We start from the raw sequence: 14503 nt of genomic DNA on the forward strand, positions 1-14503 counted from the left end.
CATCTGACGGCCGCGTCTGAGGCTGACCCAGGAAATGGAGGATGCCGAGGAGGGGCCTGCCGCTGTGGCATCGCCTCTGCCCGTGGAGGTGGAGGCCGAGCCCTGTCCAGACACGTGGGGGGACAGGCCAGGAGGCGTCGGTTCCTCCGACTTGACCATTCTGCATTTCAACGATGTGTACGAGGTGGACCCGCGGCCTGAGGAGCCAGTGGGAGGCGCAGCTAGGTGTGGACCGCCATCTTGGCCGCCAGGTTCCCGAGGGAGCCTGTCTGGGCTGGGGTCGGGTGATGGTTTCGGAAACCTGGGACGAGGCGTGGACGCTGTCAGGGCTTCCCGGTGTACCCCGTGGGGGCCGTTGTTGAGGTTCCCTGGCGTTCCTTTATTAGCAGGTTGAATGGTTAAGTGGAAGGGGTTGTGGAAGGGATTACTGAAGCCCCACAACTCGTTTGGGGTATGTCAACATGGGAACGAAAGTCTTTTATCTAAATATGAACAAAGGTAATATATTTACTCCAAAATGGGATTCAAATCCAGCTTTTCCGCTGATAGTTGGTGTTATCTTGGACAAGGGATTACGCTTGTGGGTCTTTCATCATTTGTTAAAAGAAAAAGAAATAAAGAGAGGTGAGGTAATTTATGTAACACATCTATATCACAGAGTCTAGCCCGAGGTAAGCACACACCAGTTATAATTTTCTTCATCTTTATTATAAAATTCTCAGTGCTCAGTGAGACACATTAAGTACTGATAAATGGTAAGGTCTCCACATATTCCTGGCACATTTTTTTCTTCCTGCTTTGCCAAGGCTTACACAAATTTCCGGAACGTGACCAAGAAGGGAGAACATTGACTGGAATTTAGAGGCTAGGATGTGGAGACCTGGAGATGGGAAAGATGTCAGAATTGGCGTGAGGTAGCTTAGGTTCTTGTAGGTTTGAACTTTTTTCTTCCTACGTGTGTGTTACGAAGCAAGGCATTTAGACCTCTGAGAATTTTTTTTTTTTAAGTTAGGAAGTTGGACTCTATGCATCTGATATTGTTCTCATTGGTTCAAAGCTGAAATATATTAGGACACAGGGGCAATACAATGGGTGCTAATGTAAGACAGTGTTGTGTTACTGTAAAGTAATGAGATATACAACTTGGAGTTGTAGAAAACTGATTTGGCAGGAAGTTGGATCCTATTTTTTTGAGAATAATGGTGAACAGGTCTGTGATATGATTCAAGAGGTGATTTGGAAACAAGGAAAACATTAAGGGTAGTTTGGGGTGGGAGACATTGAAATGGGAGAACGTCTTAGGAGGAGAAATAATTGTGGTAGGAATGGTCACTTGGTATCCAGAGTCCAGTGGCTGCATTTGAGACAGCACATTCAAAGAGATGTGGTTTCTCAGTTTGTGAATGTGTGTGTGTGTGCAGGAGCAATAGTTACGAGAAAAGGGAAGGGATTGGCAGTTGTACTCTTGCTTAATACTGAGGTAAAAATAGCATTAAAGTGGGGCTGAGGGAGGAGATGGGAGAGATAGGGTGATGGGAATTGGTGTCGGAAAGAGAATGTTAAATCAGTTGAACTTGAAATACTTGCTTACTATATAGGTAGAAGTAAATAGCATTTTTTTTTAACAAGCTCTTTGGTATTGGTGTAACTCTTCTGAATCTTGGGTGAAAATCCTGTTTAGGGGCCAGCACGATGGCTCAATGGACTAGTCCTCCGGCGTGAAGCACTCCAGTGCTGACATCCCATGTGGGAGCTGGTTCTTGTCCTGGCAGGTTTACCTCTGATCCAGCTCCCTGCTGATGGCCTGAGTTAGCAGAGGAGGATGGCCCAAAGCCTTGGGAGCTGCGTGGGAGAGACCCAGAAGCAGCTCCTGGCCTCTCATAAGCTCCAGCCACTGCAGCCGTTTGGGGAGTGAACCAGCAGATGGCAGATCTTTCTGTCTGCCTCTCCTTCTCTCTGTAAATCGACCTTTCCAATAAAAATAAATAAATCCTTAAAAAAAACAAAATCCTGTTTAAAATTCTGTGACTTCACAGTGGAAAAGTCTGTTTTGTGTTTTGTGGCTGTACCCAGTTTAGAGGTTATTCAGTGCCTCACAGTAGGGTTAAGTCCATTGTGTCCCTGCTTATAGTCTTCTCGTGTGTTTTCAGAACAGGCTGTCAGGTCGTAGACACTCCAGCGTCCGCGTAGAATCACATGCTGAGCGTCAGGAAGGTGGTTATGCGCTTGATTTCCTTCAAGAGTTAGAGTTAGGCTATTTTGATTTATCTCAAAATGCAAAATACTCAGAGCGGAAACGTTGTTTTTATTATCACTTTATTCTCATGATCCATGACAGTATCTGGTACTAAGTAGGTACTGAAATATATACTTCTCAAGTACATGATTATGGGAAGTGCTGGTACTTCTTGAACAGATAGAATGGCTCTGATTTTTGATGGTCTCTTAATCTGACTGCGGGTGGTGTGATGGTGAATGGAGTTGTGTTGATTCTTAGTCACTGATCTATTTTTAATAAAATATATATTTCAAAGTGTTTTATAAACAATATGGTACAGCTTACACATGTCTCCTCTTTATCTGATGTTACTATATTTCTTACACAATGAGCCAACGTCTTTATATTATTATTATTAACCAGCTTCCATACTTAATTTAGATGTTCTCTTTCTCTGTTTTTCTTAAGATTCGTTTATTTTTACTGGAAATGCAGATTTAAAGAGAAAAGGAGAGACAGAAACATCTGTCCATTGGCTCACTTCCCAAGTGGCCTCAATGGCCAGCATTGAAGCCAGGAGCCAGGAGACTCTTCCGGGTCTCCCATGCAGGTGCAGGGTCCTAAGGCTTTGGGCTGTTCTCCAGTGCTTTCCCAGGCCACAGGCCAGGAGCTAGGTGGGAGATGGAGCAGCCAAGACAGGAACTGGCACCAATGTGGGATCCTAGCTCATGCAAGGTGAGGACTTCAGCCGTCAAGCCATTGTGCTGGGCCCAATTCACATTTTCTTAGTTTTTATTTAATGTGCTTTTCATGTTTCAGGATCCTGTGAAGCAGGGTAGGGAAATTTTTTACCTTTTTAAATTTTTAAATATTTATTTATTTTTGCCATGGAACTTTTGGATATTTGTGACACATTCACGGGCCATATAAAGTTAGCTAAAAACATCACCATGCTATAGATTTATTGACTTTCGAGTCTTGCCTGTGATTGTGTTGGCAGGACAAGACCCCCTGTTTCTGTGGACGTGGGCCTGCTACACTTTGGCTGGGTTTTCCCAGCCCTGCACAAAGCACTGTTGCACTGCCTTTGGTGCTCAACGCTCATGGCTGTGAGAGTTTAGACTTGTTCTTGATGACCTTGATGCTTTTGATTAGTACTGATTAGATATTTTGTAGGATACCTTCTAGTTAGGATTTATATAATGATTTTCTCATAATTAGACTGGTTTGTAATTTTTCTTTTTTCTTTTTTTTTTTTTGAGGGAGAAGAAAGAGCATAAATGAAGTATCCTTTTCATCACAGTTTTCACGAGTGCATAGTATAGACATGACTTAGAACTGTTGTTACTGATCTTTCTCATGTTTCTCAGTAAAAATCTCTTGTAAGCTGATATTTTTTTACTCTTTGAAAGGAAGTCACTTCTGCATAGCGAAAAGTTTAAGGAGTAGTGAGTTCTGTTCTACTTCCTTGAGGTATCTACAAATATTATTTAGAATTCTGAATGGGAGATTGGTGTCTTCATTTCGTTACTCAATTTATTGTTTATATCGGTGTTGTATTAGTTTCTTCAGGTTGTGGTAAAGTACCACAAGCCAACTGATTTGAAACAATAGCTATTTATTTTCTCATGATTCTGAAGGTTGGAAGTCTGAAACCAAGGCTTTGGGATTAAACTGCATGTGTTGGGGGCCAGACCATAATCAAACGATGGCAAACTCTTCGCATTGTTTTTCTTTTTGAAAGATTTGATAAGTGGAGACTCGAGCTGCTGGTTTATTACCTAACTGGCTGCAACAGCCATGGCTAGGCCAGGTTGAAGCTAGGAGCCTGGCACTTCTGGTGGCTCACTTTCTCTTGCTGGGCACATTAGCAGGAAGCTGTCAGAAAGCTGACCAGCTGGGACATCAGCTAGCAACTTTGATATGATGGCAGCGTTGTAGGCAGTGGGTTCAACTGCAGTGCTATGGTGTTGGCCCCGTTTTTGTTTCTGAAAACATTACCATCAGCATGAAGGCATGTCAGAATCTGAGCAGCCACGTAGGAATTGGCTCCTCCTGTGGCATGCCAGTGGTGCCATAGGCAGCAGTTTAACCTGCACTGACCCCTAGACCATACATTTTTGATAGCAAGACAAAGGTTCTTTTCTATTAATCTCGTGAATACAGAGCAGTGTGCAGCGATTTCTCTGGCAGAATGTAGCAATTTATAAACTCTTTTGGAACTAAGTGCTTCACATATTCTATTCCTAGATCTATAATCTAGCCCTGACCTCTCTCTTTCAGTGCTACATTTTGATGTGCCTGTTGGGAAAACTCACTTTGATGTCTGCACCAATAGTATATTCTATGTCTAAGGCCTGTTTTTTCTTTCTTTTCTTTTTTTTAAAGATATATTTAATTTTTATTGGAAAGCCAGATATATAGAGAGGAGGAAAGATAGAAAGATCTTCCATCCATTGACTCACTCCCTAAGTGGCTGCAATGGCCAGAACTGAGCCAATCCGAAACCAGGAGCCAGGAGCCTATTCTGTTTCCCATGCTGGTGAAGGGTCCCAAGGCTTTGGGCCATCCCCAATTGCCTTCTCAGGCCACAAGCAGGGGTCTGGATGGGAAGTGGGGCGCCTGGGACTCAAACCAGTGCCCATATGGGATCCCGGTGTGTGCAAGGCGAGGACTTCAGTCACTAGGCTACTGCACAGGGTCCATTTATGGCCCACTTTAACAGCTTTTTGTTTCTCTGGTTCCTTTTGTAACATGAGTCTCAACTTTTGCGTGCACACTCTTTTGTGTGCGTAAGAGTCACATGGAGTGCTTGTTAAAAGACAGATTTATGGACCTTCATCTAGAACTGTTGGCTGTGGAATTGGGATGGTGTCTGAGAATCTAAATTTCTAGAACATTTCCTGGTGATGATGATGCTGATAATCAGAGGAACTGTTGGTCCCTTCCGTGTTAGATGGAACATTATTCAGTCATCACATATGCCTTCTGTTTGTCCTTTTGTAAGCCTTATTGTAAATCTTATTTATTTTTGTTTTTCTGTCTTATTTCAGTATAATTTGCCGTGTTTTTGAGATTCTCTTGAGATGAAACCTTGGTTATATATTTTTCAGCTTTTCTGCAAGCTATAAACTGCCATGCAAACCATGCGTTAGCTCCATTTCCAATGTTGTAATGGGTTGTGTATTCATTATTATTTACTTAAAAATTCCATCAATATTTTCCTTTCTTATAAAGCTCATTCAGGTTTGCATTGCCTCTTCACTAAACGTTTGGAATTTTTTTAGTTATCTTTTGATTATTGAGTGTTTAATTGTATTATAGAGAGAGCATATTCAATGTTACAGACCTCTGAGATTTTTGATGTTTGTGTGTAGTATACCATGTTCATATGTTACTATGGCCTATAATCACCCTACATTGGTGTAGATCTTCTTACTTCTTTGTCACTCTTTGGTGCGTGACAGCCAGCTTCCTGTATCCCCCTCCTTCCTCACATGTAGGCTAATTTTTCCTACGGTCGGAGCAACGTTATTTAACTTTCACAAGTGAGAAAGTGTATGTAGTGTTTGTCTTTCTGTGTCTGGTTTGCATCACTCTAGTTCGAGCAATTTTATTGTAATGACTTCATTCTTTGTCAAAGGGCTGACTAGTATTACAATGTGTGTGTGTTAGTATGCTTGTGCATATGTGTCTGTACATGTATGTGTGTGTGTATATATAGTGTGTGTATAAATAGCTTTTTATATAATCACTCATTAGTGGACCCCTTTGATGCAAGCCTGTCTTTGGTATGGTGATTTAATTTCTGTTTTCTTCAGATACATACTCATATGCATACTTGGAAGTGAAATAGGTCATATATTTTTTTGAGTAATTTCATATTAATAGTTATATTAATTTGGATTCCCACCAACAATGCATGATTTTTTTATTAAAGTATATTTTTTACCATGTAAGCATAGTTATTCCTTACTTTTGGTTTCTTTTTGGTTACATTTGCATAGAGCGTGTGTTTTTACTGGTGAAGTGAGTTTCTTGTAGGAAGCTTATAATTGGTTCATGTTTTATCTACTCAGCTAGTTTGTGTCTTTTAATTGAGGAATTTGCTCCATTTATATCGTAGGTTATTACTGACAAAGCAAGACTTGATCCTGCAATTTTGTTGATTTTGTTTCTGTTTGTTTTGAATATCTCTTATTTTCATCTTTTTGATTTGGTAAAGTCCTGTGTTGGCAAGGTTTTATTTTTTCGCCTATTTTTCTGTTGTGTATATGCACTTCAAATGTGGTTTACATGTTTCTAGTCTCCTAATGTGTTTCACGACTCTGATTCTTTTGCTTTTTCTTCTGGTTTTAGGAATCCCTCAGGCATCTTTTATAAGCCTGAAGTGCGGTGTTGAATTCTCTCAGTTTTTGTTTGTTTTACAAATTCTTTATTTCTGAAGGGTAGCTTTGTTGGGAGCTGCATTCTGGGTTGGCAGTTTGTTTGGTTTTTTTTTTTTAACTTTAGAACTTGAATGTTATTCACTCCCCGCCCTGGACTGCGATGCTTGTGCCGAACAATCTGCGAGTCCTGTAACAGTCCCTTTGGTGTGTGCTGGCCTTCTCTCTGATAGTCTGGAGGATGTTCTCTTCCTGTTGTGCTTTGGCAGTTTGACTGTGTCATATTGAGGTGACAGTCTTCTCTGATCATATCTGTTTGGGGCGGTATTAGTCTTTTATATAGATTTCCATATCTTTCCCATGATCAGAAAAGTTTTCAACGGTCATTTCAGTGAACAGATTTCCTACCTTTTTTTCCCTTGTACTTCAAATATTTGAACACTTGTTTAGTTAATGATGACCTAGAAACTGTCTTTATCCCTCCGTTGCTTTCCCCTTCCTTTGACTATAATCTATGTTTAAACTCAGTTGTTCTGTCTTCTTGATATGATCAGGTTTTGAGATTTTCAACTGTTGCTTTTTAATTTGGTTCATTAAGTTCTTTGCTTTCAAGCTTGCCATTTGGTTCTTTTCTCAGGATCTCTGTCTCTGGTGCATTTCATGCACTTATTTGCTAATATGTTTACACGCTGTATTCTCATTTATCTCCTTGAGTATCCCCTTGGTCATTCTTTTGAATTTGTTCTTGGCATTTCATCAGTCCCGTTACCTTTGGGATTTGTTAGTGAAGCATACTTAGTGTTCTAGGTGCACGTGTGGCCTTCAGTTTTCATTCTTACTGTGTTCCTACACTGATATATGCACACCTGGTAGTCACTTTTTCTATCACTTTTAAACAGTGCCTTTCATGATAAAAGACTGCTTCTTGAAGATGTCATTATAGCTTTGGTTCCCATTTGATGCTGTGGTGTATTTTCCATATTCAGTCCCGTCACAGCTCTGTGGATTCTGGTGGCAGTCCAATGGTTGGGCCTGGGATTCTTGAAAGTTCTGGGCCTCTGCCCACTGTGACTGGTCTGAATTAAAGCTGAAGTACTTGGTTCTCCCTGGCAGTTGTGATAACAGGGAAATGGCCTGGAGTCCAAGTAGTACTGGCCTGAGGCTTGGTTAGGGTGTGTGTGGGACTCGGTTGTGACATGTGTTGCCTAAGGCAGGAAGAAATACTGGTGGAGGAGGATCATCTCTCCATCTACTCACCTTGAATTTCCTGGGGGTGAGGTCTATCTTGCTGTACCTGAGCCATCTGTCCCCATAGTACAGGACACTGCTTGGGTTAGGCTGTTGTAATCCCTGTTTTGCTTGAGTTGGTCAAACTGCAGTTTTCTTTTTGCCAGTGTGGAGGACTCTGTATACTGGGCTTCGGTCCCCAAAGCCAGTATGGATCCTGACAGTGACTCTGTGCCCGAGATGGCACCTCACTCTGCAGCCGGTGGGTCCCAAGCCTGTGATGGTTATCTACCATTGCATGTAATTAGGGTTACTGGGTGAGCTCTGCCAGTGTGATCCTCCTTCCTCCCTCCTCTTGTATGGGAATTCCCTCCTGCCACGGGGCCCGTGTTGCATTGTGTCTGCCACCTCAGGTCTCTATGTCCTACAAGTTTACAGGTAGCTCATGTGTCCTTTCAGGCAAAAATCACAATACAGTGTTTTTTTTATTTGCTTGTCATTTTGTTATTTTGGTTCTCTGTGGAGGAACAGATGAACTCTGGACATCTCTATTCAGCCGTCTTGGATTCTCCCGGAAGTTCTAACTGGGTCTCCCCCTTGCTGAGTGGCACAGGCCCAAGTTCTTGGTCCGTCATTCCCTGCCTTTCTAGCCACATCAGCAGGAAGCTGAATCAGAAACAGAGCAGCTGGATACAGTTTGGCACAGTGGTATTGAAAATTTCAGCTTAACTCCTTGGTGCCACAATCCTAGCCCCATTCTTCTCTAAATTTAATGTCCATTTATTTGTTTGGGGGAAGAATGGTGGCAGAGATACGGAAACTCCCATTTATGGATTCAGTTCCTAAATGCCTGGGGTCCAAGATTTGGAGCTGAGAATCCAGTCTAGGTGTCCCAGGTACATGGCAGGAAACTGGCTTCTTAAGCCATCACTGTTTCTACTTCCTGGCACCAGTATTTGTAGGAATTTGGAATCAGGAACCATATCTGGGAGTTGAACTCAAGAAACACTCTGCTATGGTGTGGTGAGCATCTCAACTGGAACCTTAAGCACTAGGGCGCATACAGCTTTTCTTTTTTAAAAATTTTTGAGTATTGGCCATGTTTTTCATATCTCTTCACATGTCTAATAGGCTCTTAAATTTCATATCACACATTATATGTAAAGAAGCTATCATTCTAGGTGAGGATTTCTGTTTTTCAGAAATGGATTTCTGTTTCTTCTGCCATACCTGTCATGCAAGTCCTGTCAGCACAGTCCATTTCTGTTGCAGCTTTAGTAAAATTCTGCCTTTGGTTTTCCTTCTGCCTCATACTTTTTCTGTCTAAACTTTTTGTTTTGGATTTAGATCCCATTTGATCTTTACTACATTAGCCTTGGAATATTGGAACATTCAGTCTTTTCTTTAGAACTCTGCTGTGTGGTCTCGTACCCTGTTACTAGTAACAGATCAGGCAGCCATCATTCCTGTAGTTGAATTTCATGAGAAATGAGACCAGAGGGAATTCTGTTTTGTTAGGTAGAAATTCCCCACAAATTCAGAACATGCTAGAATGTGGCAGACATTTATTACATATTGTCATATCAGCCACACATTTAAGACTCTTTAAAAGTTTTCCAAATCATCACACCAGTCCTGTTTGCTCTCTGCAATGATCCTGTTTTTTGCCCTAGGGGGTTGCTCTGTAGAGTTCTCTCTGTGGACTAAATTCAGTCCTTTGCTTTCAGCCATACTATATAATTGAGAATAATTCCCAGTGAAGAAGACGAGCAATGGCAGCCTGCTTACTTTAGAGAGTTTTTCCACTTTCTGAAATTTCGTATCACTCAATTGTGTTTATTTTCTCAGTTGTGTGACATCAGAAACTTTTTGTTGGTTGTTTGTTAAAGTGGACATGTGGTCTGCTAAAATCCATAACATTCTGTCTGAGATCAGAAATCTCATAGCGCAAATAACATCAAGTGTGTATAATATTTGTTATAGTTTTATGGCATTATTTTTGATATTTGGCAAATATTTTGGTGAGCAACCTGGGATTTTAATTTGAGAATCATATGCAAATATAGATTGAGTTCAGTGAGTAAGATTCGTAAAAGAGAAACATACAATAGTCCCACCTTGACCATGGCTTAATTCCTAAGACTCCCTATTACCTGTGGACAGTTTCAACCCCAAAATATGAACTTGCAAATGTCAGAAATGCTCGTGTTTTAAAGTAATGTGACAGTCTGAGCTTTCTGATGAAAATATGCACCATCCCACTCTCAGTGGGATGGAATAAATTATTCCTTTGTCTTTCATATTCATGCTCTGTACTCACCTATTTGTGACTTAGCTTCTGGTTTGGTTATCAGATTGACTGTTGGTGTATCATAGTGCTGTTGTTTAAGTAGCTATTACTTTATTTTATGATGGACCCAAAACACAAGCATAGTGATGCTGGTAGTTGGAATGTGGCAGAAAGATGTTTTCAAAGCTGACAGGCTTTAAAATGAGTCCTGGGGAGCTAGTGAGTTTTCTAGATTGGCTCAGAAAAGAATTTTTTAGTTTTGAAATTACTGCGCTAATATATGTTTTAGATATGTCCTCTGAGCACATGTACTATAGAGTGTATTTTGAAGGAGAATATATAGTTGCAAAGACATGTAGTAGTCAGGGATATCTTTAAATAAAAAGATTTTAGCTTTTTGGTGGTAATCTGGAAACGGTGATAAATTGCTACAGTAGAATGAGGTGGCGGTACCAAGCAAGACTTGGACGCAGTATTAAAGTGATGAAGGCAGAATATGGAGTAAAGGAAGAGGCATCTACCACATGAATGTGGGAAATCAAATATCCATACTGTCCCAAAGTTGAGGCTGTGACAAGGTCTGTGTCTAGCCTCACTGGCATGGAGAGTGGTAGACTCAGGTACTTTGAGGCTTTAAAAGGTGGGAAACTTTTTGCCTGGAGGAGTGCCTGTCCCAGTCTCTTCACTCCTTGCTCTGTGCACTGTGGGCATCAGGGAGTGAGCACCTGTCTCTGAGAAGAGCTCGCAGAGTAAATCCTGTCCTTAGATTTCAATGGAGAGCAGGGGATGTGACTAGGACGAAGGAAGTATTTAGTAATGAGGCGGAGGAGATTGGTTTACCTTTGGAACATTAGATTACAAGACTGCAGAGAGAAATTATCTTACATCAAACGCGATGCAATAAATTTAATTTAAAGAACCTAGTAAGACGTCAGACAAATATGTCATCTTGCTCCTGGGAGAGGTAATTTTTACTGAAAAATTTATATTTTGTTGCATAGTTTTCTTATGTGCTTTAGAGCGCGGTTTCAAATTATGACTTGCAGACATCTTTGTGGTATAATTTTTTGATATTTGAATGGAAAACACGATTGACTTAAGATATTTCTTGTTTAGTGTATTTTTTTAGAGTACAGATATCCTGAAAGGCTGAGGTATGTTGACTAGAGGCAGTGATCTCATTCTAGTTTTCCTAATTTTTAAAGTCTTCACGCTGATAATTTACAACGGTTTGTTTGGATGAAGGCATGAAATTACAGCACATCATTCTTTTGTATTGTTTTAGATTTGCAACAGCTGTGAAGAAGTTCAGTGTCCTGAATCCACTTTTGATTTTCAGTGGTGACTGCTTAAATCCTTCTGTTTTAAGTACAATAACAAAAGGAAAGCATATGATTCCCATTTTAAATGAATTGGGAGTGCATTTTGCAGTTTTTGGTAAGTATTTGTCAACTATACTTTTTTACTTTTGTTTAAAAGTTTGCAAGATAATTTACACAGAAGTTTTAGATTATGTGTTATAAAAGGAGTTGGTTAGTCCTGTTGATCATCTGTTAGGCACTAAAATAGAGCAGAATTACTGAAGGTATCCGAAAAATTTAAATCAAATCTAGGTTTGATTTTACATGGTAATATTTTAATTGTGCCTATAAAATGTGAGATGTTATCAGAGTGGTTAAGATCATGATCTTTGGGGTTAACTGAGCTTGAATCTATATGCTGTTTTTACCATCATTTAGCTACATGCTTGTAAAAAAAGTAATTTATCATTCAAATCCTTACTCTTGTTAGATGTAAGATTAAGAAAGTAGTTTAACAGATAAGGAAAATAAGAGACATTATTTGCTTGTATTGAATGGGTAGAGAATTTAGACAAAGGCTGAGATTAATAGAGACCCATCTTTGTATCTAATCACTATATCTTTTTTGGGTTATATTGGGAGGTTGGAATTGGTTATACCTGGGAGATCTAAGATATTTACTGTTTTTGTAGCTTTTGTTGATTATATACAGTGAACCAATGGAATCATTTATTCACATTGTTTTAGGATTTGTTCCCAGTAGTTCCTCATACTATAATGTTTTCACTGTAAAAAGAAAACAAAATATTGGAAACTCTTTCCTAATGTTATGATGCATTTTTTGTTATGGTAAAATATATAATGTAAAATTTATTATTTTAATAATAAGTATACAACTCATTGGTATTATATGCATTCATATTATTGTACATAAAGTTCCTTTCATAGCATTTTTAATGGTTACATAGTACTTTATGCAGTAGAGTTTTAATTTTTTTCTTTCTTTAACTAATATTATATATTTAGATTATTTCCAAATGTCTTATTACAATAAAACTGGAAGTTTTGAGATACTGACCTGGAGTGCAAAAGGATGTTGGTATTGATGTGTCTTTGTGTTGAGAGATGGTAAAGAGAGAACCCAGAGTCAGTGAGCAGAATGCTGACATCCAGTACCAGCACCTTGCCATCCTCCCTCAATTTCTTTGGGTGACAGAAGAGACAAAAGAATTGCTTGTGGCAGAGTCAGTCCTACGGTTGGACTGTTCTCTCATGTGTTTGTCTTCCATAGAAAGGCATTTCTGGAACTCATTTACCATGTGAATTAAGGGTAAAGAATCTGTAAATGTTCAATGTTTAAACCCAGGATAAGTTTGATTACTAATTTTAATCCACACATTGGCCTGGATTGTTTTTTTTTTTTTTCCATTTTTTATTGTCTCTTTGACATTCTTTACATAGTTAATTAGGGCACAAAGGTCCAAGGACTACAGGAGAGTGGGCAACACCATCACTTCCACACATTTTTTTTCTATATCTGGGGTAAAGAGGGAGGTAAAGGGAGAAGCCCCACCCAGCCTCCCACCCATCCCAGGTCCCTGATGTGGGGCATGCTCTGAGGGTCTTGCTCAAGTGATCTTGATAGTTCAACAGTTATGAATTGCTGCCAGTCTCGACTGGCCTGGATTGTAAGTCTTGCCTTCCTTCTACCTCCATGTATTGCGAAAGAAAGGCACGGAGAGGGCTGAGATCCCAGTGTGCTGGAAAGCCCTCTGAGCCCTGCATTGCCTGACTCGCTAGGTGAGGTGTATGTAAATTTGCTTTAAGTGATATTATTTTCATTTTATCTGACATTGTTTGTGCCACAAATCTGAATTTGAGTTCTTTCAATTATATTTTAGCAGGTTTTTTTGGAGGGTGAGTTCTATTTGGAGATGAGAATCGTATTAGTTTCAGAGAATTTGTTAAGAAAGCACTTTTTTCTACCTGACACTGGTTTAGGCATAGATTTCTTCTCTGGTCAGTGGATACTGAGACTCAGGTTGTAGGGAAAAATGCATGTATTTGAACGGAGTAAAGTTTTTCTAAGCTCCTTGTAAGGTTAGAATTGGCCTACATGGTGCCAATGGCCTCAGTCACGTTTCAGTCTTCGTCTTTTCTTTTTTAACCTATCAGCAATACTTAACATGGACGATACTCCTTTTTCTAAGGCACATTGTCTTCCCTGGGTGTTCAGAACAACACATTTTCCTGGCTTTGAACACTTAGGTTGCCGCTCCCTGACCTTTTTGAGCTGATTACTCCTCAGGTCTCTTGACTCTCAGCGTTGGTCCTTCCCAGCGCTCAGATCTTCTTCCTCTTCTTTGTTTCTTACCTTAGTGATCTTATTCGAATTTGTAAGCCTAAAACCTAATTACTGAATCCAAGATGAAATAACTAATGTCCAAAAGTAGGATTTTTTTTCTTGACTGCTTTTCACAGAGCACCAAATCGGTAGATTTTACAGCTTGCCACAGAGCACTGCCTGCCTGCCCGCCTGCTTTCTTCCTTTCGTCCATCCTTCCTTTCTTCCTTTTATGACGAAATGACAAAGATTGTTAAAGATTCACCTGGGTGCTGTTGTGAAAATAATCTGTAGGAAGTAAACTTAGAACCAGGGAAATTATTTAAGAGTTTATTACAGTAATCAAGAAAAGTGACAGAAGTGCCTAGAGTAAAGGCAGTTAGGAAGATTCTGGATGTTACTGGCAGACGTGGTCAGTAAGATATGCCAGCAAACTGATTTGGGGCTTTAAATGTTTAGTAAGTCAACAACAAAATCTAATGTGTTCTAGTTAGAGAAATTCTTGGAGTTGAGTAGTATCAGTCTGTAGACTTTTAATTTAGAAAAATATACATTCTGGGTCTTTTGCTTGCCCATGTATACTTCAAATTAATTTGCTGATATCTATATACTAATTTGATTTTGATTGGGAATTTGGTATAGATTCAATAATTGTATTGAATCTACCAGTGAACACAGGATAGCATTAATTGTATGTATTTTTTTAATCAGGGTTTTAAAGTTTTCTGCACTTGAGGA

At 39.8% G+C, this 14503-nt stretch overlaps 1 protein-coding gene across 1 annotated transcript in view; it reads left to right on the forward strand.

The window, feature by feature from the left end:
- LOC101529936 (protein 5NUC-like) overlaps positions 1-14503 on the forward strand; it is a 40817-nt gene continuing 26314 nt past the window's right edge. Inside the window, exons 1-2 of the mRNA XM_004583736.4 lie at positions 1-225; positions 11406-11557. Coding sequence (XP_004583793.2) covers positions 35-225; positions 11406-11557 — 343 coding nt within the window. The 5' untranslated portion in view covers positions 1-34. The remainder of the gene's footprint in view (positions 226-11405; positions 11558-14503) is intronic.

Source organism: Ochotona princeps, chromosome 23, assembly GCF_030435755.1.
Source record: "Ochotona princeps isolate mOchPri1 chromosome 23, mOchPri1.hap1, whole genome shotgun sequence".
In the NCBI taxonomy this organism is placed as follows: Eukaryota; Metazoa; Chordata; class Mammalia; order Lagomorpha; family Ochotonidae; genus Ochotona; species Ochotona princeps.